The 27,969-nt window shown below is 48.1% G+C and overlaps 1 protein-coding gene across 1 annotated transcript; it reads left to right on the top strand.

The window, feature by feature from the left end:
- The first annotated feature begins 99 nt into the window (after positions 1-99).
- Positions 100-26,426, top strand: erf (Ets2 repressor factor). The gene is made up of 5 exons (XM_086015123.1): positions 100-756; positions 17,092-17,326; positions 19,597-19,709; positions 21,481-22,325; positions 22,659-26,426. The coding sequence occupies exons 1-5, from the start codon at positions 735-737 to the stop codon at positions 23,250-23,252; spliced, it is 1,809 nt and encodes a 602-aa protein (XP_085871249.1). The 5' UTR covers positions 100-734; the 3' UTR covers positions 23,253-26,426.
- Positions 26,427-27,969: the final 1,543 nt, after the last annotated feature.

Genomic DNA, 27,969 nt, shown 5'->3' with positions numbered 1-27,969 from the left:
GTGGGCGGTGAGTTTCTCCCCCGCGCCCTCCCTTCGTGGGTGCGCGTGGGCGGCCCCGTGTGGCAGGAGGGGAGAGCGAAACACGACACCCGACAGAAGAGGAGGAGGAAGAGGGGGGCCGGGGGCGCTACAGTGAGTGGAAAAAGAAAGTGTGCGCCGGAGAAAGCAGCGCACAGAAAGAAGTGTTGGCTTGGCCACTTTTGTTTCTCCGAGCAGCGCCGCCGTTCGAGTCGCGGGCGTGCAAGAAGACGACGACGAAAAAGGAGGAGGAGGAGGAGGCGGAGGATGACGATGATGTGGAGCACAAGTGGACCACGCGACGTCGTTCCCACAAGCCGACTCAAACTGTAGCTTCGCCGCCACTTCTTCGCCATTCCTTCGCTCCCGTCAAGCGAGCCCTCGGCACCCGTCGCCCGCCCGCCCCCCTACTTCGGCCTGCCTACCGGATTCCCCCTGCGAAGACACGGGGCAACTTTTCCCCGCATGAAAAAAAAAAACCTCAACGCGGCTCATAAAAGTTTTCCAGAGGCGATTGGAAAGTAAGCCAAAGTGATCCAAGCGGGGATTGAGAGTGAAAGAAGCTGAGGAGCTGCTGTTTTTTTTTTTTTCCCGGGGCCATTCGGTGAGAACAAACACGGGAGGACCGAGAGGCTAACGCGGCTAGCGAGCTAAGCCCAGGGGAAAAGTTAGCACTCGACGGGAAAAGTGAGCCAAGAAGCCCACCGACGACAGTAATGAAGACCCCGGGGGAACCGGGTGAGTACCTACGTTCATACTTTTAAACTTGCTCGCCCATTTGAGCACATGTGTTGTTATTTAACGAAGAGGGGGTGGGGGGGGGAATAACAAGAGTGCTTAGCTTCGGCGGCTAAGAACTGCTAGCACGCTAACTCACCAACTTCTCCAAGGGAAAGTGGCTGCAAACGATGGCGCCTGAGAGGCTCCGTCCCAACACACCGTCGCTTTTGTTCAGCACCCCCAGTAAGGGACCGTTCGCTGTCGGCGTGAATTAACAATCACATTTGCATCGTGCTTGACTTGCCCACGGCGCTTTTGGCGTGAGTGATCAACGGCGATGTTAACCTGAGAACTTTGGAGGAGTTGAGGCAAGCCACCCTGCCGGGAAACGTGCTCGTTTATTTGAATGTATTTGCATGTATTGTAATAAACAGTTAATATCGAGATGGTACGCTCAGGGAAGCGAGGAGTCACAGGGATCACTGAAAAGTCTAGACGCATTGCTAAAAAAATGTACATTTTAGCAGTAACTGGAATATTACATTTTTTTTGCCTGATTGTGATGCAAAATGATGATGCGCTGGGCATAGTTCACGATACAGTAACTCCACTTCACTTGGAAGGCGATTTCCTATGTGTCTGATTTTAGGGACACTCTGTTTTTTTTTCACAGCCCCTCAAAAGTAAATACCAAATTCAGTAATTGGGCATCCCACTACTCTTTTCCAAGTACAAGTTCAGGTACTTGTATTTGATTACTCGCCAAATTAACTAACGATACTTCAAAAAATGTTTCGGTACGTCTTGCAATTGTGATGCAAATGTTTTACTATAATCAAACGCTTTCCAGAAACACAAACTTTACTGAAGTATGGCCCAAGTTCCACTCAAAAAAAAAAAAAGAAAAAAAAAGATGAACAATTGACCCTGTGAACATCAAACAGCCTTGCCATTTCCATTCAGTGTAGCCTGGAACACAAGGCGTTTCAGTTATGTGGTGTCACAGTCCGAACACTAGAGGGCACTGTGGAAAAGAAGTACATCGATGAGAGACAAAGAAGATGTTAGAATTCCAGGAATACCGCTGCCGTGCTACCACTGTGTGAAAACTACAGAATAAAGTGAGTCAAACGAAATACAAGACTGCTTCTTGAGAATAGTTATCAAATAATAAAAGTGAGACGGGACAAGTGAAATGCGACTTTATCACACACTCATTTACTTCTTTTTGTGACGCTGAGCAGTAGGCTACGGAGTAGGCGATACGGCGCGAGATCATCGGTCCCCGATGTCGCCCGAGTGAAATTCATAAGTCTTTTTTCCGACGTGCAGTCTGCTAAAAAAAAAAATCATTGTCTGTGTTTTGCTTGAAGTGTCTCCTTTTTGTCAGCCATCGCTCCTGCTCGAAACATATGTCGTGCTGTCAAAGTAGTATTGGCGTTATAGTATTGGAGCATTTTTCTTTTCAGAGCATGGGCACAGGAATTGGTGTCCGTACATCCCAAGTTAGTGAGTGGTAAATAAAACGCGATGTCGTGGCCTCTCGGGTAGATGGATAGATTGTCACAGTGCGGCAAACCAGGAAGCACGTTTTGTGTACAAAGTGCGGTTTTGCTTCGCCGCGAGGAACTTGATGCATCTGTGGTGTGACCGCTTTCATGCCAAGTCGCTTTTACGCGTGTGGTGTTTTTCAGAACCCCGATAGAAAAAAAGTTTTCCTGCCCGACAGCGCTCCTTTTTCCACATCAACTGATGCTCTGTCTTTATTACGGGAGAAGAGTGTGAGATTAGAGCCGGGCTAGCCTGATTAGATCACCCCTGCTGGGATAAGAAGGCTGTGATGGTGTGTTTAGCAAGAGAATGGCCAATCATGTTAAACTCCTCAATTATGATCAACTATTTGCTCGAGAAAAGAATCCAAACAAACACATTTGCTCGTGTTTTTCTGTTCCACTTAGCCCTTGTCTACACGTAGCCCGGGGGTTTTGCAAACGGACGATATTAGCCTGCGGTTTGCCCTGTCATGCACGTTTTTTTTTTTGTTCCCCCCCCCCCCCCCCCCATTGAAAACCAAAAACTCGAGCCACAGTGGAGGCTCGCGGATATCCCCGGACCCGTGTTTGGATGTGGACAGTCGGAAGCGGAGATTTACGTCGTCACTATGCGGCAAAAATGCTCTGACTTAGGTGACTTGTGTTTTCAAGAGCGACAACATAGATGCCCGCCGAGCTGCGTTGGTTATAGCCATTCTTCTGGCGCCTTTTTGCTTTCTTATTTGTTCGCAACCAACTACTGCTTCTCGTTGAAGAGTACAGGCTCTTGATCGCCAGATAACTCCGATACGTCCAAGGTATATTCCCCGGACGCGGGTGCCTTCTGAATGGACGGTATTTGGCTCACTACTGCCACCTAGAGGCTTGGCATGCTTGTAAATGCGTTTGAAAACGCACTCCCATGGTTTAGTGTAGATGCGTTTTTTGGGGTGTGTATTCCCACATACTTAATATTCGGTTGCTAAAAAAGCCCGGCTATAAAATGGCGCTCAGATCCTTACGGCATGGCAAAATGTGCTAGTGCAGGTTTGTGAGTACGTGACTTCATGTTTGTTTGTTTATTTTTCCTTTTTTTTTTACAAGTGTAACAAAATGAAATCACGTCATAACAATGCAAAACATTTCAATTGCAAGCGCAATTGCAGTCGTGTTGTTGCCGCGTGCGACGCACACACGGGCCTTTTGTGTGTGCGCTTCCTGTGTGACTTCATGCACATACGTATAAATATAAATGGGTCAAACTCTTCCTATCAGGAAGTCGGCAGTCTGGCCGCTGGCAAGTCCAATTTTCCACTTGTGTTTGCTCCTTATATCAACACGCCCGACGTCATGGCCCGGCCCGCTTTGTTGCGCTTGGTGCGTGTGTATATGTGAGTTTACTGTGTGTGTGTGTCTGCTCACTGTGTATGAGAGAGCCCAGTGAAAGGGGCCATACATGAGCAATTAGCGAGCGTTAAGTCTGGCGAGGACAGGGCTGCTCTTAATGACCGCCAGCGTATTTATGTGTTTGTGAGTTGTAGTCTGTGCGCGCGCGTGTGTTTGTGTTGCATGGTCATATGTCGGTCAGTTTGGCGCCGCCTGACATTGACGCGTGCGCAACACGGCCAGTGTTTGACTTTTAAGTGACCAAATTGCCCTTTAGGGGCGACCATTTGTTCAAGTGCAGGAAGAACAAGACGCAATTGAGTAGAGGAGGCCATTTTGTCGGAAGATGGACCCCCTGCCGGCCGTTTTCAGGCTCGCCGCGTTGCTGGAGTTTGCGAAGGTGTCAGCGAAAGTTGGATGCGATTGACTCGGAGTCCCCGGCGGTGGCTTTGTGAAGTTGTTGTTGTTGTTGTTGTTGTTGTTGCCCACTTCCCGTCTACGCCAGAATTTGGTCTTTCGGAGAAATGCGTCATTCCCTTCGAAATAACGGTGATTATACAGTGTTGATCAAATTGGGGGTAATGACCAAATTTATGGGTTGTTTATGTGAGGCCGTTTTCACAGTACACCCTTTTCAAAAATGGAAGCCTTAATTATCCTTTAAAGTAACACTTAATCCGTAAATTCACAGTTCAAAGGTCTCAGAAAAAAACGCAAATGTGAAGTAATCTGCAGCATATTCATCAATTTGCCCATTTGTGGGGGTTTCCCCCCCCCCCCCAATTTGCTGAAAAACTCCGCTATTGGATGACCATTTGTTATAGTCAAAGAAGAACTCGTTGAAGTTGATTTGAGACCGTTTTGGATGAGATGGAAGCCCTGCTGGTTTATATCTGTTGTTTTACTGTCTCGCTGCATCGCCAAATTTATTGGTTGAAGTTTGCCAAGATGTTGGTGAAGGACAATGTGGTTGACTTTGCTTCAGTGTTTGTGATTTTTCTTCTTCTTTTTTTTTTGTTGTTGTTGTGAGTATCACATGCTGCTGGTGACCACTTCCTGTCTACGCCTGAATTTGGCTGTTTGGACTCATGCGTCATTTCTAAGGGAATGAAGAAAATGGCAATTACATGGTGTTGAAAAGAGTGGGGGGAAATGACCAAATTTTGGGGTTATTTATGCAAGACAGATTTGACATTATTTTCAGGCCTGTCAGTTCTTTGAACCAGACCAATTTTCACCCTTTCCAAAAACCTTAATTATCCTTCAAAATGACAATGAATCCTTCAAATACTGCTTCAGGTCTTAAAAGTACCGTCATGCCAAAATACAGTAATGGGCCTCATATTTGCGGTTCACTATTCACAAATTGAACTATTCACGTCGGTGACCGATGATGTGGTTGACTTTGACTCCCCGGCCGTGACTTTGTGAAGATGTTGTTGTATCACATGCTGTTGGTGCCCACTTCCTCTCCACGCCTGCTTTTGGTTCCCGAAGAATCGCGGGTCATTTGTATTAGAATGAAGAAAATGCAGATGATACGGGTTTGGTGCAGAAAAGTCTTTACGTGATGAAAGGATACCACTAGTGCTGGAGTGATGCGGAGAGTCAGGAAGCAAAAATAAAGTGACGAGTAGCGTAATAATTATTATCAATCAGATAGTGGTTAAAAGCCTCCCCAATGTAATAAATGTTAAATGAATAAATACTGTTGTTTAGACATTGCTCAATAAATCAGACATCTGCCAGATGGAGTAAATATAGTAATGACAGGATGCAATTAACGTCCCCCCCCCCCGCCCAGATACTCCCCCAACGACCGTCACACACATTGACTCCATCACATTCCTGATTGGGACAAGAAAAACCCTGGAAAAAAAAAAAGTGCCACAGAGTGACGTCAGCATCTCCCTGGTGTGTTGTGGAGTCGACACGCGGGTCATCACTGTGGTGGCAGGCATTTTTTCCTGGAAGTGTGTGTGGGGGTGTGTGTGCGTGTGTGTGTGTGTGTGTGTACAGTGGCTTTGGTGACCCGAGTAGGAAGAATAGAAAGGAGGTCGCACACAAGCTGGGACATGCGGGCCAAACAAATACGAGGAGAAAAAAAAATGTGCTGATTGACGTGCGTGTGTGTGTGTGTTCAGCTTTTCATGTCGTCCATACATTTTAATTAGGTACCCCTGTGCGCAATTTAATGCGCTCCATTAAAAGCAGCATAGAACTACTCTGAAACCAGTTACTAAAAAGTTCCTTATGATAGCGTGTAAAAAAAAAAAAGGTTCAGTTAAATAAAACATTCTAGATGATTTTTAAAAATCACTCAACCCTATTGGAGATCAATCACAAATTCATCAAATTCGTTCAAAAGACGATTATTTGTTCAAAGCTCAATGACGGCCTCCATTTTGGAAAATCAAACTTGACACTTAAATCCTCGCAGCGCCTTTCGGTAAACGGCAGTCATGTTAGTCATTCTCCGCAGAGGATAATTCATAAATGGCTGCTTCAAAAAGCTCCGAAAGTAAACTTCAGGTACCCTGCTGACAAAGTGCTTTGGAACCGTGAGAATGTCCTTCGCGCGATCGCGGGAGCTTCCCGGCAGATGCCGCCGCCGCCGCCTTTGGGAAGGGGCCCGTGTTTTGACTGGAGTTATTCAAACCGAAAGAGGCGCTCCGTGTTATGACTGCCTTCCCTGACACATGACGCGCCAGAAGCGGCACCGGCGGCCCGGTTGCCAACCTGCGCCAACCTGCCCTCGGCCCGCAAGCTCGCAGAAGCTCGCACACTTGCAGCCGAGCGTGGCCCGCCAGCCCGTGTTGTCGTAATTAGACGGATCCAGAATGTTCGTTTTTTTTTTTCTTTTTCTTTCTTTTTCTTCCTCTAAATGGCAGCATTCAGACGTCCAAGTGTGGCATCTGTTGGCGGCGGCGCGCGAGTGGAAAGTCTGGAGCGGGGAAAAAGTGAGGCGGACTCTCACAAGCGACCACCGCCTGAGCCGCCGAGCTCAGAAACTCGACGGAGGGGAAAAAAATAAATCAAATAAAAAGCCCAGTTTTGGTTTTGTGGCCGCTGAATTTTGGTTGATCTGTCCCAGACTTGTCCGGAGCGCATACACTTGCTGCCTGCCTGTTTTTTTTTTTTTGTTTTTTTTTTTAAAGCCCTATCCAAAAGCTAATATTTTTTTGATATACCTTCCAACGAGACGGCCAATGCTGTCGCCTCTCAATGTTGACGAATGTGTGGTCTCGGTGCGGTTCGCTTGCACACACTTCAGCGGCTCGCGTCAACTATTTGTTTTTATTTGATGCTTCGCCTCCGCTCAGGCCAGTAGCGGGCGACGGCGATTTGTGGTCCAACCGCCGCAGGGCCAATCGACCGACCACCGTCAGCGTGTTTCCATCTTCCCACCGGGAGGGACTGGATTCAAAACGGTCAGTCCACCGTTTTTAGCGTGCCGAAAACAGGTGGAGAGAGTTTGATCCGGAACGTTATCAATGGACGAGATCTTAATAAGGAGCTAAAATGGCGCCTTCATCTTGGAATTCGACTCATTTGTGACCTTGTCAAAGGTTTTGCGAAACTGTGACAGGGTGTCTGCAGATTCTGAAAAAGTATTGAAACGATACATTTCCTCAATGAAGGCAGTCGTTTTCCCCTCAAATCGTTCGAAAGAATTTCCCAAACTTGCACTTGTCCCCACTGCCCGATTTCTTCACTTAATGTGCTCCGAGCTCGTGCGGCCTTACATTGTTGTCTTCCAACGACCGTGCGTTTGTACTCCGTCGCGGCAAGGACGTGTCAAGACGACCACTTGGAATTCCCCCGCGACGAGGAACAGGATTCTCACAAGAATTCCTGCCTGATAAACAATCTCCAAATGGCGGCCGTCCTCGGCGGCGGACGGATTCTTTGGCTGAAGCCAAATCTGTGAAAAATGAAAAATGACTCGAACAAGGAGTTTCAATATTGATCTGCCGTTTTCCCTCTCGTGCTTGTCGGATGGGCCGCGGGCCTATCCCGGTTGACTTTGGGGCGAGAGGCGGGGTACACCCTCTACTTGTCGCTGCTCTGTGACTTCTTTCGAGGGGAAACAATCCGACCTGCCGACAGGGGTCAAAATCCTCGCATTTGACGTTTGCCCGTGCCAACATAAATGATCCAAAGTTTGGTGGTCCAAAACGGTGATGTCATGTTTTGACTAAAGCGCCGTGGGAAGGTTTTTCTCTCCTGTTTTGTCTACGACCTTCAGAAACGCAACGTTTCGTCCCTTCTCTGACATTTCTTTCGCCCTCTGTCTTGACATGGCGCGGCTGTGCGTTTGATGCCACTCTTGTCGCACGCTCGACGCGCCAACGCCGCGAATTGATGATGGCCAAAGCTCATCTCTTGATCAGCTCTTTGCCCCGACTTCTGCGGCAGGAACACTTGAACGGCTCGGCGGCGCCGCTGCCCGCTTCAAAGGTGGCTCGTAAACGCCGTGGGTGATAATCAGCGCAGGTCAGCCTTCAAGGCCGCTCGTTGACCTTTGTGCCCCTTGCCTTTATCAGCGGCAAAACGCCCGTCCGCCCTTGTCGTCTCCTTCAAGTGAGCCACGCGTTCCTCAACGTGGAGCTTCCAAATGAGATGCAATCATTAACTTGCACGGCTTCATCTCCCGCGGATGTCGAATAATAAAGAAGTCGATTTACCTGTGACGCGCCATAATGGAATTGCCGGGGGCTCCATCGCAAAAATCCGAGAGCCTTAACCAAGGAGCTAAAATGTTCACCAAGGGGCGCGAAAATGTCACGACTTTTTCCTTGGCCGATGCGCCACCCCCTGCGTTGAGTTGTCCCGCCAACTTCCTTGGCGGAGGCAACGAGTCAAAAGAATCCCGGCGAAAGTCAGAAGCCCGAGAGAAGCACCCCCCCCCCCCCCCACACACACACACATGCTCGTCTGTCTCGCATTAGCGCGCACACGCTCTTTTAATATTCCCGCCTTGGCTGGCGAGGGCCGCCGTGTCCCTGCGGTGACGCCGCCGCGCCTCCGCCTTTAATGTTTTTAACGCCAAGCACGAGCCGCTCAGTCTAGAGGCGAGAAGATCCAGCTTTAATGCCGTCGACGGGGGAATTAAGGCGGCGGCGGCGGCCGAGGAAAGGCTGAGTAACGCAGCCAGACGTCTCCTTCGAGAGAAAGTCCCCCACTTTTTTTTTTTTTCTTCCCCGCTGTGTGGGGAATCGAACATGCAGTCGGCGCGAGCTGCTGCGTCCCTCGCGCAGCGCCGCCCTGCGAGGAAAAGCAAACAGTCTCGGTGCCGTGCGGACCACGAGGAAGTCTCAAGTCTTCTTTGGGCTTCAAACACGTTCCAGGTCACGCTGGCAAAAATCAAGCGATGCCAGCCATAAAGGGCCGCTGTGCGCTCAAATTCAGGGGTTGGCACTAAACTGTCGGCTACTTGCTGTGCAAATAATTTTAGGTCGGTGTTGTCTTTTACTTTGGCCCGTCAATTCAAGTCACACCGACCTGATCTGTTCACGTCGGACCGGCTATCGGCGAGCCGAGCTATGAAGTCAACGTAGTTGACCTCTCGTTGTAGCTTTTAGAACGATGGCTCAAATCGGATGTCGTTTTGTTCTGAGTTGCAAACTTTGGACGTCGCCGTTCGCTTCCCCGACTCCCGATTTGATCGAAAACCTCAACCTTGAATCCAAACGTTAACATCTTGGGAGCCACCGCTGCACCTCGCCGATGCTTGTTAGCGTTTCACCGATTGTCATATCAACTCTGATAGCACTCAGTCATAACAACAACAACAACAACAAAAAAATACTTTGTGATGTGTTTTGGCTGACCTAATCCCAAAGTTAAATTTGAGTGTTTGTGATTGCGAGGCACGCGTTGTTCTATTTTCCACAGTCCCATTTGTCAACCGTGACAAATAGCGTTGATCTCGCGCTCTTCTTTTGCTTGCCGCGCGTTGAACATGAAACTTTGTTGGACGCCGGCTCGCCGCGCTGACACACGTGGAAGAAACGCCTTCTCAGCAGAAGCGGCCGGGGGCGAGGACATGTGGAGCTGATCAAGACGCTTGACGTTTATTCCTGACGAGCATCCAGGACCTCATCTCCACTTCCATCGCTCCCGGGAATCGATCGCGAAACGTCGATACGCCGCTTGTCCGTTTCCGCGGCGCGGCCGACGCGAAGCTTCCAGCGTTTGCTGCCCGCTTGTCCGCGTTGCTTAGTGTCACGATAAGCAGCTTGAAAAAGCTTTGATTGGCAGCCAGTCGAGGAATGAGTCAGTGGTGCGAGCCTCCTGGATGCGAACCTCGCAGGGCCTATTCTGGGCTGCGGCCGCACGTGTGTGTGTGTGTGTGTGTTTGTGCGCGCGTGTGCGTTGGAGGAAAATGAAAGTCGTCTGGTGACCAAAACCACAAGACGGCAGCCAGTTCTAAATTTCTCCCAGCACCGCCGCGCCGCAAACGACGGCAGCTGCGGCGCGGCCTCGCTTCGGCTTCTTCGGGCTCCGCTTTTGCTCCCGGTTTGCCCGAAAGTGCCGCAACATTTCGGTGCACAGAATCGCCGGGTTTTTCTGCACTTGGAAATGAAGCAAGTCAACTTGGTTCCTTTTTGGCCTTGTGGCGCATTCAAAAGCCGATGCGCATCTCTTTCCGGACCACTTCAAATATGCTGCGTCATGGCAACCAAGTGTCAATTGCCACATGGAGAACGTTTCCTTCCGGTTAGATTCAGAATTCGTTTGGGGTGCTTACGTTTATAGCTGGAACGATTAATCAGAGTAGTCACAAAATTCAATTACATTGACTGCCGAACTTAGATGGTTTCGCGTTTCTACGTTTGACGGCGGATCGGCCACATTTTCCAGTCCGTTCGAGTTCTGCTTGGACCTCGGACTATGCAATGGCAACGCAGTGCGAAGTGACGGAAAACTATCCGAGGAGGCTCTATTGGTTTGGACCGTTTACACGTGAATGATCACTAAAAACGTCATCAGTCGCTCGAAAGAAGTTGCGCTCGGGTTGGGCTTGTTTTTCGCCTCCGGTTTCCACACTAACAGCGGTTGGAAGCGCTTCAAAGGCGCTTGAAAATGACCGCATTTTCATGCTCGTCTAAACACGTTTTTTTATTTAAAAAAAAAAAAAATGAAAACGGCCCATTCACTCATACAAGGTGGAAGTATTAAAAAAAAAATGTGAACAGAGTTTGCTTTAAAAGCACTTCAAGCGTTCATTCGGGTGAGATGCTGCGCCGCCTTGTCCCAGAGACGGTGACTCATCTCCCCCTCCTCCTTTTGTTTGTCTGCCTCCTATTGCGTCTCTCGCTTTTTTTTTTTGCTTTTTTTTTAAGACAGGCTCGCCGTTGTCTGGGAGCGGGTCGGCGGACGACCCGCTCAGGCGCGATTCCCCCAGCTCAGTCTTGTACGTATGGAATCTGCCGCTTGCATTGCGAGCCCGTCGTATATCAATCGAGGATTGCCGTCATGATCATCTCCTTTTAAAGACCTCATTTATTCATCGACGCTCACCTTCCACGGTCAAGTCACTGTCGCCCACCTAAGAATTGACTCGTCTATTCCCAGTCTTTGTCGTGCATTAAAGTTCTTGGTTCTGGCTCTGGGACCAGCGTCCGTTAAAAGGCTTCGGTCTTCGGACAAGCGTCCCGAACGCTTGTGATCTGCTTCAACTGCTGCGATTACCGCCGCCAAAATACGGCTCCTTATCGGCGCTGGAGGAACCGCGGCAAGAGCGTCGGGCGGGCGGGCCGGCGCGACCTCGCGACAGGCGAAAAAAAGCTGTTGTTTTGTATTCAGGCTCACCTTGGTTCAAGTTCTGGCTGCTCCCGCGTCACGAGTGCGCCTCCTCGCTCCCGCTTTCATCTCCGCGGGCTCGTCTTTCCCTTTGGCCCCATCGGCCCTTCTCCTCCGCTAATCTTTCCGGCCCGTCGGTTTCCCGCCCCCCCCCCGGGGCTTTGCAGACTCTTCGCTGGCGCTTAGCCGCCAAACGTCCATCCGGGCGAGGGTGATTATGAGCTCACGAGTCCGACTGCGAACCGTGTGATCCACGCGGGCGCGGGTGCTCCTTCGGCTGCGACCGAGGCCGGGCGACCCGCTGAGTTTGAGCGATTTGATCTTTTGGCCACGCGCACCTTTCAGATCATTAAAAAGTGAAATGCTGGGAAAGCTTAAAATTGCTGCGATTCTTATTAGGGCAGTGAAAACACCCTCTCCAACAAATCCCCTTTCCGGAGGCCTCCACATAGCTATAAACTCACCAGTTTTTGTAAATGCACGCGTCTGTGTTTCCGGGCTTGGCAACACGACCCCGCAAAACTCGCCCAGTCACGCCCTGTGGAACGTTAGAGAGGAGAAAAAAAAAAGAAAAAAGAGCCCCCGACACCAGTTCCATCATTCAACATGAAAGTGCGTTGACGTGTCTATTCTAACAAGATGCATGAAGACTTCTCAAGGATCCATGCCTGAAATTGGGCGGGAATTCAGACACTTTCGCCATGTAGAATTCCCCTTCCCTAAATGTTCTATTGTTTATTGTGTTGGAATCTTCTGATTGGCTCAGACAACCCACTTGAGGCTGCCACAAGTTACCTGGACAGAAATCAAAAAGGGCATTTATTTGAGGGAATGCGCTTACTTTGTCTTTAATTATTCCCTTCTGAGCTTGAATTTCCACGTCAGGGAGATTCCCCTTCGACCCCCCCCCAGCCATCGACTTCCTGCCTTTTTGCGCACAGGCTGATGGCATCCGGATAACCTCCCACCCTGGATGGCAGCCAGCCGTCGCCGTTTAGCGCGGCCCGCTCGCCTCTCTGCATCGCCGCCGTGCCCCTGAGTCACAGACGACCTTTGCGAGGGCTAAATATAGACTCTGCAAAGAATAGCAGGAAGGGAGGGGTGAATGCACAGAGTGGGCGGTGCGCTACAGAAACTTGTTGCTGACAGCCTTGGACGCATGTTTTGTTTTTCCAGCTCAAGCAGTGATTCTGATTTGTGCTTTTAACAATATCTCCCAATCAAAGTATCTTTCATCATATTGCATTCAAAAAAAAAAAAAAAAAAAAAAAAAAAAAAAGCATTTCTTCACTCAGTATCTGCGGAGCCATGTTGGCAAAAGTATTTTCATTTGCGGACGCAGCACTTCATACACTGCAGTCCACTTGTCAATTATTGCCAACCGCGAGTATACCTTCCTCTGCCAAACACTGTGTCAACAAATTCATCAAGCATGTGCCACTTTTTTTTTTTTTTTTTTAAACTAATGCCAATCTTTAATCTTTCACAAATTCCCACGCAGCTCTGCTTACCTTTTGGCTTTCACATGACAGTGTCATCAGATAATAAAAGATCAACTTGGGTGTATAAATTAACATTTGATATGAAATAGTATTTTAACGTTAGTGATTGACACCCAGCCCTCCACCCCCGCTTTATTTTGCTGATTTTCCTGCCGTAGTGCTTGATGAATGAGCCTCACGTGTTTAGAAATAAAACCGACAGCAACCACCTTGAATACAAAACAAGTCTTGCTGCATTTTTGCCGGACGTCTCAGCGTCGACTCTGTGTCCAGATGTGAGCTGATCCGCTGGCTCCCCGCCCAAAACTCCGCAAACTCCTCTGACAACTTTTTTTTATTTCCCCCCCCCCCCCCCCATGTAATTGAATCCCATCTCGTCGTGAGTCAGCTGCTTATTTTTAGCCCTTAAAAGCTTGCGTTGCCAGGCGACTGCGTCTCGGGGAGGCGGCGGCGGGCGGGCGGGCGCGAGGGCGGGCCGCCGTGAAAGGGAAAAGGGAGATGGCAGCGAGGGTGGGAGGCGCGATCGGCGGACGACAAAAGCCAACGCGGCGTGAGTCAGCGGGGACGCGCGCGCGCACGTACGTGGGCGGGGGATCACTATTCCTGTGTTCTTTGTGCACGTGCTCCACCCGCCCACGCACGAACCCACTTACCTTCGCCCACTAACCTGCCGTAACGCGCGCGTGCGTGCTCGCGGATCGCCCACCGCGGCGCTGACGTGGGACGTGCACGCGTGCGGCACGTGCACACGAGTGATTGGACCCCATTGACAGATGTGTTTTCTCAGAAGCTCATTGTCTGCAGGCTGACTCACGCTCATTCCTATTCCCTCCTTTCGATGGATGGATGGTTGTATGAGTAAATCAAACAATAGATAGCCGCTTAAAAGCCGCTTGGCATGAGGGACAAATGACTTCCCGGCCCTGTCAGTAGAGCGGCCGTCCAGCCCTCAGCTTATCAAGTCGAGAATCTTCCGTTTTCCGTCACTTTCCTCAATCAGCCCCTCATGATACATGATGCATTCACAAAAAAACGAATCTGTTTGGATTTCTGTATTCTCCCATGAAAAAAAAAAAAAAAAAAAGACGCATCTTTGCGTTTCTTCAATATGAGACATTGGCAAGCATCTGCTGTTACTTTGGGAAAAGAATGATCGACATTTGTGCCGATTTTCTGACATGGTAGGAACCAAACCGGGAATTGAATCATAACAACGGGGTGCCAAAGAGATTTTATTGGATTCTTTGTCATTTTGGACGAATGCTTCCAAAAACGACATCTGTTTCTTTGAATTGGGTGTAGTTTTTTTTTTTTTTTTTTGGGCCATTGGTATTTTGGATAATTAATGTGCTTTGACCGTTTACAAAATGTACTTTGATCGTTTTCAGGAACTTCAGATCAGCTTTAAATCCCCCAAGTCCGTTCAAAATGTCAAAGCCACCGGAATCGAAACAGTTGTCTTACAGTGACGCTTTTCAATCAGAGCGGATTGTGCAAGTGTACCTAATGTTACGGCCATAGACGCAATCAGACACTGTTTACAGATTATTTCTCCATCTTCACGTCTTCATTCACTTTTTCTCCAGCCCGATTAGTTGCTGTTTTTAACCCTCCCAATAATAAAATGTGTCGCCAGGATGAGCAGTATTTTTCCCACCGAGACGATCGGTCCGCTACATTTTCTATAGTGCTTTTCTTCATTAGTGTCACAGGTGACTTGTAGCCAATCTCACTTGACTATTAGGCAGCTTGAATGTGTTCCATTTTCCCCACAGGGCGGTTCAGCCAAAGATTTATTTGCAAGGGCAGTCACGTTTCCTTTATTCTTCTCATTTTTTTTTCATTTTTTCCTCGTATCCGCGTGTGCTCGCTTGCGGAATGATTACCACCGCTCGCCCGGTTCGCGCTTCCTCGGCCAAGGGACGTATGACATTGCCCTTTACACTCGCCGTTATGGTGCCATGTTGATAAGGAGCGAGACATGTCGCTGCTTGCTCAGGCTGTAAATGAGCTGCTACGTAAATCGGTGTAGCGCGGGCAGAATGTGCCGAGTCAGCGCGCGCACGCGGCCATGCACGCGCTCGCATACATTCGGACACACAAACACGCGCTCTTTTTTTTTTTTTTCTTTCCCCTCCTTAACGCAGATCGGGACTCGGTTTTGGCAGATCCTCAAAATCAGGTACCGAAAAAAAAAATGTGATCGAGACATCACTAATTTGCACGCACGACCTGTGTGGGCCCAAAATGGGCTTCCACCACCTGGCGGGCTCCTTGATGCTTCTTTTAGACATTTGCCGACATGTTCATAAATGACATGCGGGCCCGCAAAAGCACTTTTATGCCTAAATAGGAAAAGTCCTCATTATTTTAATGGCCATCTGGGCTCCATATTGTGATACCTTTTGACCGTGGGAGGCCATTTTGTCTGCCAGGTGCGTCTTCCTTTTTCTTTTTTTTTCTTTTCATCTGCTTTCCATGTTTCAGTCAGTTTTCATGCCACTGGCCCAAAACATTTACAGGCCAATAAAATGCACCAGATGTGCACGCTTATTTACCCATGCGACATAGCTGATTAGTATCTGTTTTTGTTTGTGTGTGTGCGTGTGTATTGGGGATGTCACGATATTCAAATGTCACGATACGATAATTTTCACGATATTGTGGGGAGTTTGGAGATGTATCGAAAGCTCAAAATACTAAACGCTCTCGATATTCAGAAATAGGCTTGGCTCCTATTGGCGATTAGCGCGGGTCTTAAACGTAGGTGGCATCAAATTAAAGTGCGCTAATTAACCACCAGAGGGTGCTAGAACTGCACAAACAAGTTGGGCTTTTGCTGATGTTATCGTGACGTGGCAACAGCGATACATTGTGGCGATTTTAATATCGCGATATGAGCGATTATTGTGACATCCCCAGTTATGTGTGTGTTTGTATCGTTGCTAATGTTGCTAGATAGATATGACACAGTTTGCGGAGTGTGGGAAACTGATTGCAACCGAGTTCTTGCCATAGGGCTTTTCTCAAATTCGCGCGCACACACACACACACACACACACACACAGAAAGCAACATTGTTATATTGTGCCCATATGTTTCTTAACCTCAGCGTTGAGCCTGGGTGCCAAGCACATCTGGTTTTAATGAGGTGTGTGTGTGTATATGTATGTATATGTGTGTGTGTGTGTGTGTGTGTGTGACACTGAGGCCATATGTTGAGTCTTTTACTGCCACAGAGCCCGCGTGCTTATATTTTGTCTGCACCTCGGCCAAGGTCCGCCCGTTTGAACGGCGGCCATTCGACGGCGATAGCGCGCGCGCGCCGGTGATGCGACCGCGGCCTGCGGGAAGCCGCCCATGGTGGCGGCCAGCCCGACTTTTTCCCGGCAAACGAGGCAAAGTCGGCACGTTGCGTTCCAGCTATTGTGGTGCTGAGAAAGCAGCTGCAAGAATTAAGATTCTGGACTTGGGACTCGCAGAGTTGTACGCTGAGTCACTGTCATAAAAAAAAAAAAAAAAAAAAGGCAAATTAATTTACGATTTAGCATTTGAACAAGTTCCTAACACAGTTGCTAATGTACTTTAAGGAATATGGTCAGGGAGCATATTTTTGACAAGTTTTTAAAATGTGGAAGACACCACATGACACCAAAAGAAAATTGAAAAGTGGTGTAGTACCAAGACTGACCTGTGGGAAGTGCCACAGGTCATTCCAAGCTGCCAGAAATTACAAATAAGAAGAAATAGAAGATGCTAAGCTAACTGTTTTCTTTTATTTCAGTGGCTGTCATTTTTCCTACAAGTTGTTTCTCCTTTTTAATTCCAGCAACAACGCTGGTTGGCCCCGATTGGCTGTCGTTCCATTTCGCATCTTGATTTCCGACAACTTTCGCTAATATTAGCTCCTTCTCGACATACAAAAAATTTAGTACGCCACTTGAGATGTTTCACTTCAACTTACTCGCTTGACCCCGATTACAACTTTTATATTAGCCAAGGCTTTGGAGCCATCTTTGTTCAGCAAATGGCTCAGGATAGGTTTCACTATGGCCCCCCCCTACCCTCCCTTGCTTCATTTACCTTCCCCCTGATCTCCATCCTTGTCTGTCGTCCAATCGCAGGGTTCGCCTTCCCCGAGTGGGCCTACAAGCCCGAGTCGAGCCCGGGCTCGCGGCAGATCCAGCTCTGGCACTTCATCCTGGAACTGTTGCGCAAGGAGGAGTACCACGACGTCATCGCCTGGCAGGGCGACTACGGCGAGTTTGTCATCAAGGACCCGGACGAGGTGGCCCGCTTATGGGGCGCCCGCAAGTGCAAGCCGCAGATGAACTACGACAAGCTCAGCCGCGCCCTCAGGTCAGACCACGGGCTATCGATTTTTAAACTTGATGAAAAGCTTATATGTTTATTTGAATGTCGTTTCCGATCATGTTTTGCCGCTTCAATTTCGGGTTTTACCTTATGCTAGCATTAGCTATTTACAAGAGTAAACCAAGCACACTTAGGCTATATTTGGCCAAGCTGCAGAAGTCCTAGTACCAAAAATAGTTCGTTTTAATTTTTTTGATTGTTTTTGACTGAGGTGTCGAGGCACTTTTCAACATTGCCACATTACCACATTAAAACAGCTCCAAGGACACATTTTTATTTCTTTTAAGAATCCAAACATTCAATTCCAGGTCCGTATTTATATACCTTTTTTTTTTGTTTTTTGTTTTTTTTTTACGTGGGAGGGTAAAGGCAGGTCTGAAAATGGATGGCACTGAATGAATTAAGTACATCTACGGCCATTGTGCTTCCCACAATATTGCTAGCAGGTGCTAACGGCTAACCAGTTAGCAACCTATGCACCCGTGTGCGTTTAGATTTTTTTTTCCCCCAGCGATATATTTTATGACAGTGGAAAACCTCTGAAGACACGGACACACTTTTCCTAGGATGGAAAAGAGCTTTATACCATAAAAGCTGGTTCTAAAATGACGTTACCCTCCTGGCAAACACCCGTGTGGACATCATGACTTCTGTTTCTCATTTTCTGTGCTGCTCTTGCGCATATTCATCACTTCTTGTCTGTCACACGCCTCAGAACCGGTTCGGGTCAGATTGAGTGAACGGCAACGGGCCGTTTCAGATGCGTTCCCTCGGCCTGTGTCGCGCACATGTATGATGATGATGATGTTGTTGTTGTTGTTGAGGTTTTATTTAGCGGGCGGTCTGTTCTCTTGCTGTACATAACACACACACACACACACACACACACACACGGTTTGTCATCCGTGTCGCCTCCTGTGTTGTAGGTTGGTGTGGATTCCATTTGCCGGATGAGTTGCGCTGTCTCGTTATACGCGCACATGCGCTTCACACCTTGTTATATGTCAGCCCTCCTCCGGCCCATCTGCGCCTTATTTGTCGCTCTTCCTATTTTTCGTGTCGAGCGGGAATGTCGCAGCCGCTCGTGACTTGGGCGCACGGAGCCAGCAGGGCGCTCCGGCTCAGGGAAGTTCAAGTGGTCTTCGAAGCCAGACGGGGCCGGCCGGTGCGCGCGCGTGCGTGCGTGTTCTTTTCGCGCGTACGTGTCGGACTTCTCCGCGACGCTTTCCAGGAGCCGCTCGTCCGTCCCGACTCCTCGCGCGGGCCCGCCGCCGCCCACGTCCGGCTTTTATTTTGAGTGCTCGTCGCTTGGATACACTCATCAGACACTTGATGAGGTACACCTTCAGTGTGTAATCAGATCCAATCCATAATCTGGCTTTTCGACAACAATAACGCTGATGACAAATTGCCAGGCGTATACGCGTCTCAAATTTAGAAATGTCTATTAAAGGGCCGAAGCGACCTGCGTTGAACGAAGACGGCAGACGTCCTCCGGCTTTTTCAGCCGTGGCTCCTTGAGACTTTTTTTGCGGGTCTACTCATAATGGACCCGCCTCCCAAAATTCACGTTTCTTCAGGGGCTGAATTTTCCAAAAGATGAGTTGAGCTCACAACAAACAAACAAACAATAAATGCACAACAACGATGCCCGCACATCACATGCACGTTTCGTTGTTAATAATGCCAAGTCCGAATAATCGATTGTAAAAGTGTGTGTGTGTGTGTGTGTTACAGTGCAAACATACTCTCAGATTGGGTCTCGTTACATGTCATTGGCGCCCCCAATGAAGTGCCGAGCTACGTAAGAAAAAGAAATAGAGTAGATTTAATGGAAGGAGACGTAATGTTTGCAGCTTGTTGACATCAAAATGTGTGAATGCAGCCAGGGTGTGGAAACTGTGAATAAAGTCCTCCCAGAATGAAGCGTTCGCCTTTCACAATGGAGCGAGAGACTCTGCTGAATCAAAGTCCGGAGGCTCGCTGTGTGACTCACGCGGGGCCATTTGATCATCTTGTTAGATGAGCTGTCAGGCGCTCGCTCTTCACTCCTCCACCTTCTCTGACGGTGACTCATAACGCCTCACTTCCTTCACGTACATCACCACATGTTCTTGCCACGGGGGGTGGGGTGTGCGCGTTGCAAGTCGCCACGTCCTGTAACGTCGCGTGAATTGGGGGGGGGGGGGGGGGGGGATTGAGGAGGAGGAGGTGTTGGCGGATCGCGCGATGACGTTGACGTGTCGCCCCCGCAGGTACTACTACAACAAGAGGATCCTCCACAAGACCAAAGGCAAGAGGTTCACCTACAAGTTCAACTTCAACAAACTGGTGCTGGTCAACTACCCCTTTATCGATATGGGCTCAGGTACACGCACACGTGTCACGCTGTCGTCGGCGTTTTGTTCTCGAGCTATTTTCGTACCGCTTTGTCGGAGGTCACCGTTAGCGAGTGTCAAATGCGTGCCAATAGAGGGACGGAAACGCTCCTCCGGTGCACCTCCTCGACGTAGTTGCGATGCTAATTAGCCGCGTGGCTAGCATGTCAGGTGGCAAAGCACTTGAAACCCATTGAATTCAACACGATTCTTTTTACGATCAATAAATTGTGTGTCGTGATGTCATCATGTCATCATGACAACCTCACCCACACACTCGCCCTTCCAACCCCCCAACCCCACCCCCCACAAAGTGGTCTCTCTGTGTTCTGTTCCAGTGTAAACAGGGCCCATATGGAGCTGACTTAAGTGCGGCACGATACTTTAATTATAGTGTGTGTGTGATGTGGCCCACGCGTGTTGGGATGTAACATGCACACACGCGTGCCCACGTCAGTCTGCGCTGATCGTTGCGCGCACACACACACACACACACACAGTGGCAGGCCAGTGGGGGAAGCAGAGCAGCCCAGCCCATGTTTGTAATGGCAGCGAGAGCAACTTTTCCAGTATTTAATTCTGGCATGCACACGCAGGCCAAAAATTTATTGCAGTGCCACAGTTTTGCTGGAAGGAGCGCCAGATTGTGTGTGTGTGGGGGGGGGGGCGTGATTTCAAGGGGGTTAGGGCTGAGAGAAGGGGCACCCATCTTGGACCCATTTTCCAGGGGGTTGGGGGCAAATTGTTGGGAATTAATCCTTTGTGTTGTTTCCAGTGAACCCCAGTTTATTGCGGAGGATTGTTCCAGCCCCCCTCCCCCCCATCCCCGTTCCCCCCGGTAGATAATAAAGGGAGACCATTTTTTTTTTTTATATGTAGTTTAACCTCTCTTTTAAACCATTAAAATATTTTGAAACACACTTCATAAAGTTTTCCTTAGTGCCAGTGCTCACTCTTTCCTGTCAAGAATTGTTGACACACTATCATGTAGCATCACTTTGAGGATAAGAAAAAAACTCTCGCTTGCACAATTCTCCAAAGAAGAGACAAAGCGTGCTTCCTTCAGGCCGCTTATTTGTCACTCCAAGTTGAAGTTGATTGTTAAATTGACACAAAACTAAAGAGAATTCGACATTTTGTATTTAAACACAAAAATGGTCAACCAAACCATATCATTTCGTGTAACAAAGGTCTGCTAGATTAATGCTAAAATGTGAAATGCCACAGACGGGGGTCGGGGGGGGGTTAAGCTGTTTCAAAGTATCAGGAGTTAGCCCAGAAGGGAAATCAACATAAAAGCAAAAAGTGTTAAATAATGCCATTGTAATTTTACGTTCGCTTTTAAATATGCAGAGAGGGAAAAAATCGATTCATATCGGAAGTCGGATTCTGTTAAAAATAAATAAATAGTTTAAAGGCCGTATCGCCGAGCCTTTGCCCCTCATGATTTGAGTGCCTTTAGCCTCCGGCAAACGTTCCCGGCCTTGGCGTCAGATTCACTGATGCGACGCTTGTGGTATTATTTGTCTTCTCTCGCCCACAAATTCCCAAACAAGTCAAGTTTTGTATACGCGGCCAAAACCTCACATGGTTTGTTCTTAATGATTTTTTTTATTTTTTTTTTATGATCTGTTCCAGCAAATGATTAGAAACACAGCAGCAGTGAGTCACTGTGGAAGGATGGTGTTTATCCACAGTGCTAAGCGGTCCCACTTTGCTCATCGTAATGTCTAATTGCCTCCCCCGCTCCCCTCGTCGCAGGTCGCGGCGTCCCGCAGAGCGCCCCGCCAGTGCCGACCGGGGGCACCCACTTCCGCTTCCCCCCCTCCACGCCGTCAGACGTGCTGTCGTCCAGCGAGGAGCTTCGCAGTCCGGGGGTGTTCAGCAGCGTGGCGCGGCGCATGGCCCGCGGTTCCGTCAGCGACTGCAGCGACGGCACCTCCACCAACTCTGAGCTGGAGGAGGCGGTGGGGTCGGAGGAGCGCGGCGTGGGGCCGGAGAGGGTCTTCAGGGGGCTCCTGGCGCCCCGCCTGCCTCACGAGTCGCTCTTCAGGTTCTACGGCGGCACCCCCAACCCGGCGGGGCTCCCCAGACCTCACAGGGTCCACCCGGAGCCGCTGTCCCCCTTCCCCGTGTCCCCCCTGCCGGGCCCCGGCGGGCTGCTGGCCCCGACTCTGTCGCCGGCCCTCTCCATGACCCCCACCCCACACCTGCCGTACACCCCCTCCCCGTCCCTCCCCTCCCCCATGATGGGCTCCCACTTCTCCTTCAACCCGGAGGACATGAAGCACTACCTTCAGGCCCACACCCAGTCCGTCTACAACTACCACCTCAGCCCCCGCGCCTTCCTCCACTACCCCAACATCGTCATCCCGCAGCCCCACCGACCCACCCCGGAGAAGCCGGCCCCCCACCACCTGCACGGCCCGCCCCTGCCGCTCTCCCATTCACTGGGCGGCGGGGGCGAGGAAGCCTTCAAGTTCAAGCTGCAACCGCCGCCTCTCGGACGCAAGCAGAGGGACGCGGGAAGCTCGCTGGCGGCGGCGTCCTCATCGTCCTCGGCGGCCGGACACTCGTCCTTGTTCGCGGCGGCGCCCAAGATCAAGGTGAGACCCGGAACAGGAAGTGACGTCCCGAGACCCTTCGACATACGCACATGTCACCGCCACTCGCAGTTTTTCAAATTAGAGGCCGACCGTGCTCGCTCTAAGCAGTTGATTTCATGGGGCCAAAGTCTGTTAGCTTCATGCTAACTCGGAATGTGAAACACCATTGGCATGCTGACGGGAATGAGCGTAGCTGTTGTCGCAATTGTAAACCTTCAGTCACGACCTGAACGCGCACGGAGCATCAAACGCAGGCAAATACTCACTGTACCGTGTCCGTGTCTGGTGAGACCGTCAGCAGATCATGTTCACAACCACCCGTACTCCTTTCAGGTGGAGCCCATATCAGACATCGAGTCCGAGGAGGAAGTAGAAGTGACCGACATCAGCGAGGAAGACGAGCTGAACCCCGAGGATGACGACATCTTCATGCCCGCGTCCCATCATCAGCTCCACAATCATTCCAAGGTCAACGGTAGCCCCCCCGCCTCTTACCCGCAGCCCGACTGCAACGATCCAGACCTGGATGACGAGGATGAAGAGGTCTTCAAGACCCCGGCCACGCCGCCTCTCAGCGCCGGCCACTCGGCGTTCCCGCTGCTCAGCCTCAAGACGGAGCCGGCGCCGGCGCCGGCGGCTCCCGTCAGCCCCGGCGGCACCCGCTGCATCCCGCTCAAGCTGCGCTTCAAGCGGCGCTGGAGCGAGGACCAGAAGATGGAGGCGGACGGCGAGCGGGACGAGGCCGAGGACAAGAAGGTAAGGGCCGAGGGATGTGAGGAGGTGGAGAGGGAGAGGCCGGTGGACAACGGGGGAGGACGGGGCCTGATTTTGGGCTTGATGATGCCCCCGCCGCCCACCCAGCGCAGGGCCAGCTCTGAGCTACAGAGAGCCACCGCCCAGTTGTCGCTGGAGAACGCCAGCTGCTGAGACCCCCCCGAGGCTACAAGTCATGACATGAGAACTTTTTTTTTTTTTTTTTTTTTTCCTCCCCCCCCCCCCCCAATTGTGGCCACAATATACACAAACTGCGTTCAAAATGTTAATTCACAGCCACGAAATACGTATACCGCGCACTTGGATATTTAGTCGAGAGAGTGGAGCTGACTATGTTCTGATATTGACCCTTGAAATGGTCGCTTGAGACCAAAATTCTTTAAGAGGTTTTTGTGGGTCTTCTTATGATGAAACATGCCGACCAAATTTGGCGTTGCCGAGTGGTTTTGGGGGCTGAAAACTTGACTTTGCCATACCGCTCGTGGCACCTAACCTTTTTCTAGAGAAGCTTATTGAATTGTCCAAGAATGATCTCATCATTTTTGTCATTTTTATTTTCTGCACGCATGGCTAATTTGTGGCCACACAAGAGTGCTAGCTTATTGGAAACCACGACTTGGAGTACTTTTATTGTACAAAACCTGACTAAATTCTCGAGAGACTTGATTCCGAATCACTAGAATTGATCTTTTTCATCCTGCTGCCTCATTGGCTGTGAATAATTTGAAGAAAACATTTTTTTTTTAATCACCGCGGAAGAATGTCATTCTTCCCCTACCCGATTTAGCTATCTAGTTATTTCCCACTCCTAGCTCATTTGAAAAGTTTCATTCTTCCCCTACTTGCGGTTCTGTTTTCGTACAAAATATTACGAAAGTTTGAATTGACTCGATCCACTGGGATCTTTGTATTTCACCCTCCAAACTCATTAGCTTTGATTAATTTGAGAGACCGAAGACTTGAGACGGATTTGTACACAAAAAAAAAAGCACAAATAGGGAGAGAAATGTCACCTGCCGTGCCCCCCATGATTATTTTTGACATTTTAATGCATTATACTTTTGATTAAGGTCATACAATATTTTTGTACTCAACATTCATACATTGGTTGGTTAACCTTGAAAAATTGAGGTTTTTTTTTTTTGGCGATACCAAATCTGACCTATTGTTCAACTGTTTCTTGGCCACAAATTGTCGTTTTGCTCACACGTTATATCAATATTGTGGCCACAATTTTTTTTTTTTTTTTTTGTGGGTCAATGTCTTTGGTTGAAAGCGCCACACACTCCTTTGAGGACAACAAGTTTGGATTTTTGTTGTTCTTGACCAATCAAAGTCAAATGGGGGGTAAAACATGAACAGTAAAGATCATTAGAGACTCTGGATTCACCTCCTTTTTTGGCAGGTGGCAAGCTCTCCATTTTGTTGACTTGACAGAAGTGCCTCGCGGCGGTTTACAAGGTGGCTTCCAAACTGAAGAGGGATCCCTGGCATCGTGGCCGGGAACATTCCGGACTTTACGGAACCGCTTCTTCCTGGACGGGATGCTTGTACGCTTTCAGGAAGTGACTCAGACTCGCCGCCGGCCATGTTGAGATGCCGGGGCGGACATTTTGTCCCTTCTGCTTACTAAGAAACTTAAGCATTTTTGGAGCTTTGGCGAATCCCGTCGTCATTCCCTTCATTTCCAAAGACTCCCACCTTAGCGTGTCGCTGTGTTTTTTTTGGGGGGTTTTTTTGGGGCATTTTGCTTCTCCGAGCCAAAAAAAAGCTGACCCTTTTCTTTAAAATGTTTTTTTTTATTTTTTTTATCGGCAACAAGTGCGGCTGAGGGATGTCGTTTTTGATTGAGCGCTGCTGCCATGAATGTCAAAAAGCAAAACTCAGGCAGAGAGCTTATTTTTCTTGACCTAAAAAAAAAAAATTATATTTCCAATTTAAATCCAAACAAGCGTGCCTTTTTAAAGCACCACCTACCAACTTGCCTTCTGTTTGTAACATCAAAATACACACACACACACATATATATATTTTAGTCAAATAAAATCCAAATGTTATATTTGAATATGGTCGTTTGATACAAATCGGGAAACTTAAAAACTATTTTTCATGCTGAAGATACGTGTACATATGAATACAGTATATATATATTCTATATAACTCCCAGTGTATTACCACGCGTTTGCCTTCTCGTGCCGCCATCAGAGTTTATATTTATATTCATGGATATGAAAGAAACAACATTTAGGACCCATGGTGACGTAAGAAAAACACATAGAAAAAGGCGGGTCCAAAACTGGCACCACACTGATTGGCTGAGACACGGACTGCTGACCAACACACACACACACACACGCACGCACACACACGCACACACACACACCCCAGTGTTAGATGACATCACAGACATCGCCATAGAAAAGTCACACGCCCTTTCCACAAACACACACACACACACGGGAAATGACATCACTAAACCTCAGCGCAGCGCAGAGTGGAGAGAGCGGGACTTCCCATAGAATGACTTGCTCAGTGTGTATATATGCGTGTGGGAGAGACAGAATATGTACGTGTTAGCATGTGTGTTGGTTTCCACAGTTCCACATAGAAAGCCAGCTGCAGTCTTGCACATTTTTGTTCTCACTTTTGCCAGAAAATGTGCTATTTTGACTCTTAAATTCGTTTTTGTTTTTTTTTTTGTTTTTTTTTAACAAACAAAGTAGGCAAAACCTCATACATATTTTATTTTTTATTTGTAGCTACCTGTCTGGTCAAGAAAACACACCCAGCTTTACCCCCCCCCCCCCCCCTTTTCCACGCACACATTCATATTTTACTTTTACTATTGTTATGATATTGTATCGTAATATTAACCAGCTTATTTTGTACGTAATCTTGCTCAGCCGCTTTTTTCTTTTGTTTTCTTTTTCTGTGAATATTTTGGGGTTCCAATTTGCACTCTTTCTTTCTAGTGGACCTTATTTTTTAAATTTTTAACTTCTTTTTTTTTTTTTTTTTTTAAACCACAAGCGTGTAACCCAGGAATCTGTTTTCTTTTTTTTTTTTTTAATTACTATTATTAATGCTATGTGTGTATATATTTTTTCCATATTTGGTGGATTCTGTAAGGAAAACGTGTTAAAAAAGAAAAAAAAAAAAAGCATTGTAATGTTTAACTGTTGTTGTTCCACTCGTCGGTGTCAATCAACTTGATTGACGGCTTCATGGAGGAGGGGGAGGCAACCGCTCGATGTTTCTCTTTTTGTGTTCATCTTCACGTGTAATTAAAACAATAATCAGGGTTCATTAAAAAAAGGTTAAAATGAATTTTTCCTGTGTTTGTTTCATGTTGGCGCCACCTGCTGGTCTGTGGATCATGCAAGCTCAACTCGCGGGTTAGCATTGTTAGCATCGTCGCACTGAGCATATCCGCAAATGCTGGTTTTAATTGCCTTTTATTTAGAGTTTGTAAAGTACATTTACCAAATAATGACATATTTGCTTTTTAATTTGGGTATTTTCAGAAAATAGTATCAATATTGGCATGTAGTGGGTCAAACTAATGTGCAAGACAGAAATAAGTATTAAAATGTTGTGATAGCTTGTCATTTGCTTCCCTGGCACACGGCAGCCGTTTTGATGATGTGATGTTTTTGAATGTACGTTTTTGTGTGTGTGTCTTCTCCGGTCAAGCAGACCTTCTTACTTTGTGTTTGTGTTGTCCGGCACACCGGAATCTTTTGGAACAGATGGAACTCTTTTTGTCACCATGTTGTCCTCTTTCGTCTGCCGGAGACTCAAACACTTCATTTGACATCTTTCGACAAAAGTCTGCATGTGCTCCTGCCAAAATGGAGGTTAGATCCATTTTTTTCCCCCTATGTCCTCAGGATATGATTAAAATGGTTGCTAAATTTTGTTAATTCCATTGAAAACGGTATAAAAAACAATCAGATTTGCTTTTTGTAGTATCACCCATTCGCTGATTTTTAAAAAATTTTTTTATTTATTTATTTATTTCCTGAAAGGCTGTCTTATATAAAATATTTCTTTGCACTATATTGTAGCATCATGGTCCCGTACAGAGCAACTAGGTGGAAATGCGTTGAGCTTCATGAAGTGCTATTTAGGGGTCATTGTGTACGTTGGGTAACTCTGGCTCCCCTTGGTGGCAGTGTGTAGTATTGCAGCCCTTCACAGCTCATTTGACTTTTTGCATTAGTATACTTAATACATTAATTTGATTGAATTTATAACAATATTTTATATATTATGAGTAATGCACTAATTGTGACATCACAGTTGACTAACATAACCACCCCCACAGAAAGTTTCAATGACTTGTCAGCAAGGCTGTTCGAAATTCCAGAGCGAAACAACCACTGATCATGTTAAAGCCAAAAGGTAAGCAGAGCTGCATTGCTGGCACAAATGTGGGGTTGAGGGAGATTTTTTTATTATTTTTTTTATCATAAATTTCAAAGGCTTGGTGATGAAATGCGACAAATTACACCAAGTTACTGACTACAGACAATTGTGATTTCTCAATTTAATACTTCTTGCTTTGTTGCCATTATGCTAACTAAGTACTCTCCTCATTTGTAGTTGCATACTCGCCATACTGCTTTTGTGTTGTATATTTGTGGAATGATATGCTAAAGGTTTGCCCCTATCAGCCTATTGTGATTTGAAAGCATTCTTGTTAATTAATATCCCATTTTTTTGTTGCTGGCTTTGAAGCGTCCGCCGCAACGTGATTGACGGCCTGTTTGGCCTCCAGCTGAGAGGCACTGTTGTCTGGCTGAGAAATGAGGTCAGAGTTCACGCACTGGAGGGGTTGAAGGGTCGGTGAGGGTCCGGGGGGAGGCAC

The sequence above is a fragment of the Filicampus tigris genome, chromosome 18 (genome assembly GCF_054856515.1).
Source record: "Filicampus tigris isolate MCC_2025a chromosome 18, RoL_Ftig_1.0, whole genome shotgun sequence".
NCBI classification, from domain to species: Eukaryota; Metazoa; Chordata; class Actinopteri; order Syngnathiformes; family Syngnathidae; genus Filicampus; species Filicampus tigris.
This window is presented reverse-complemented; position numbering and strand designations above follow the sequence as displayed.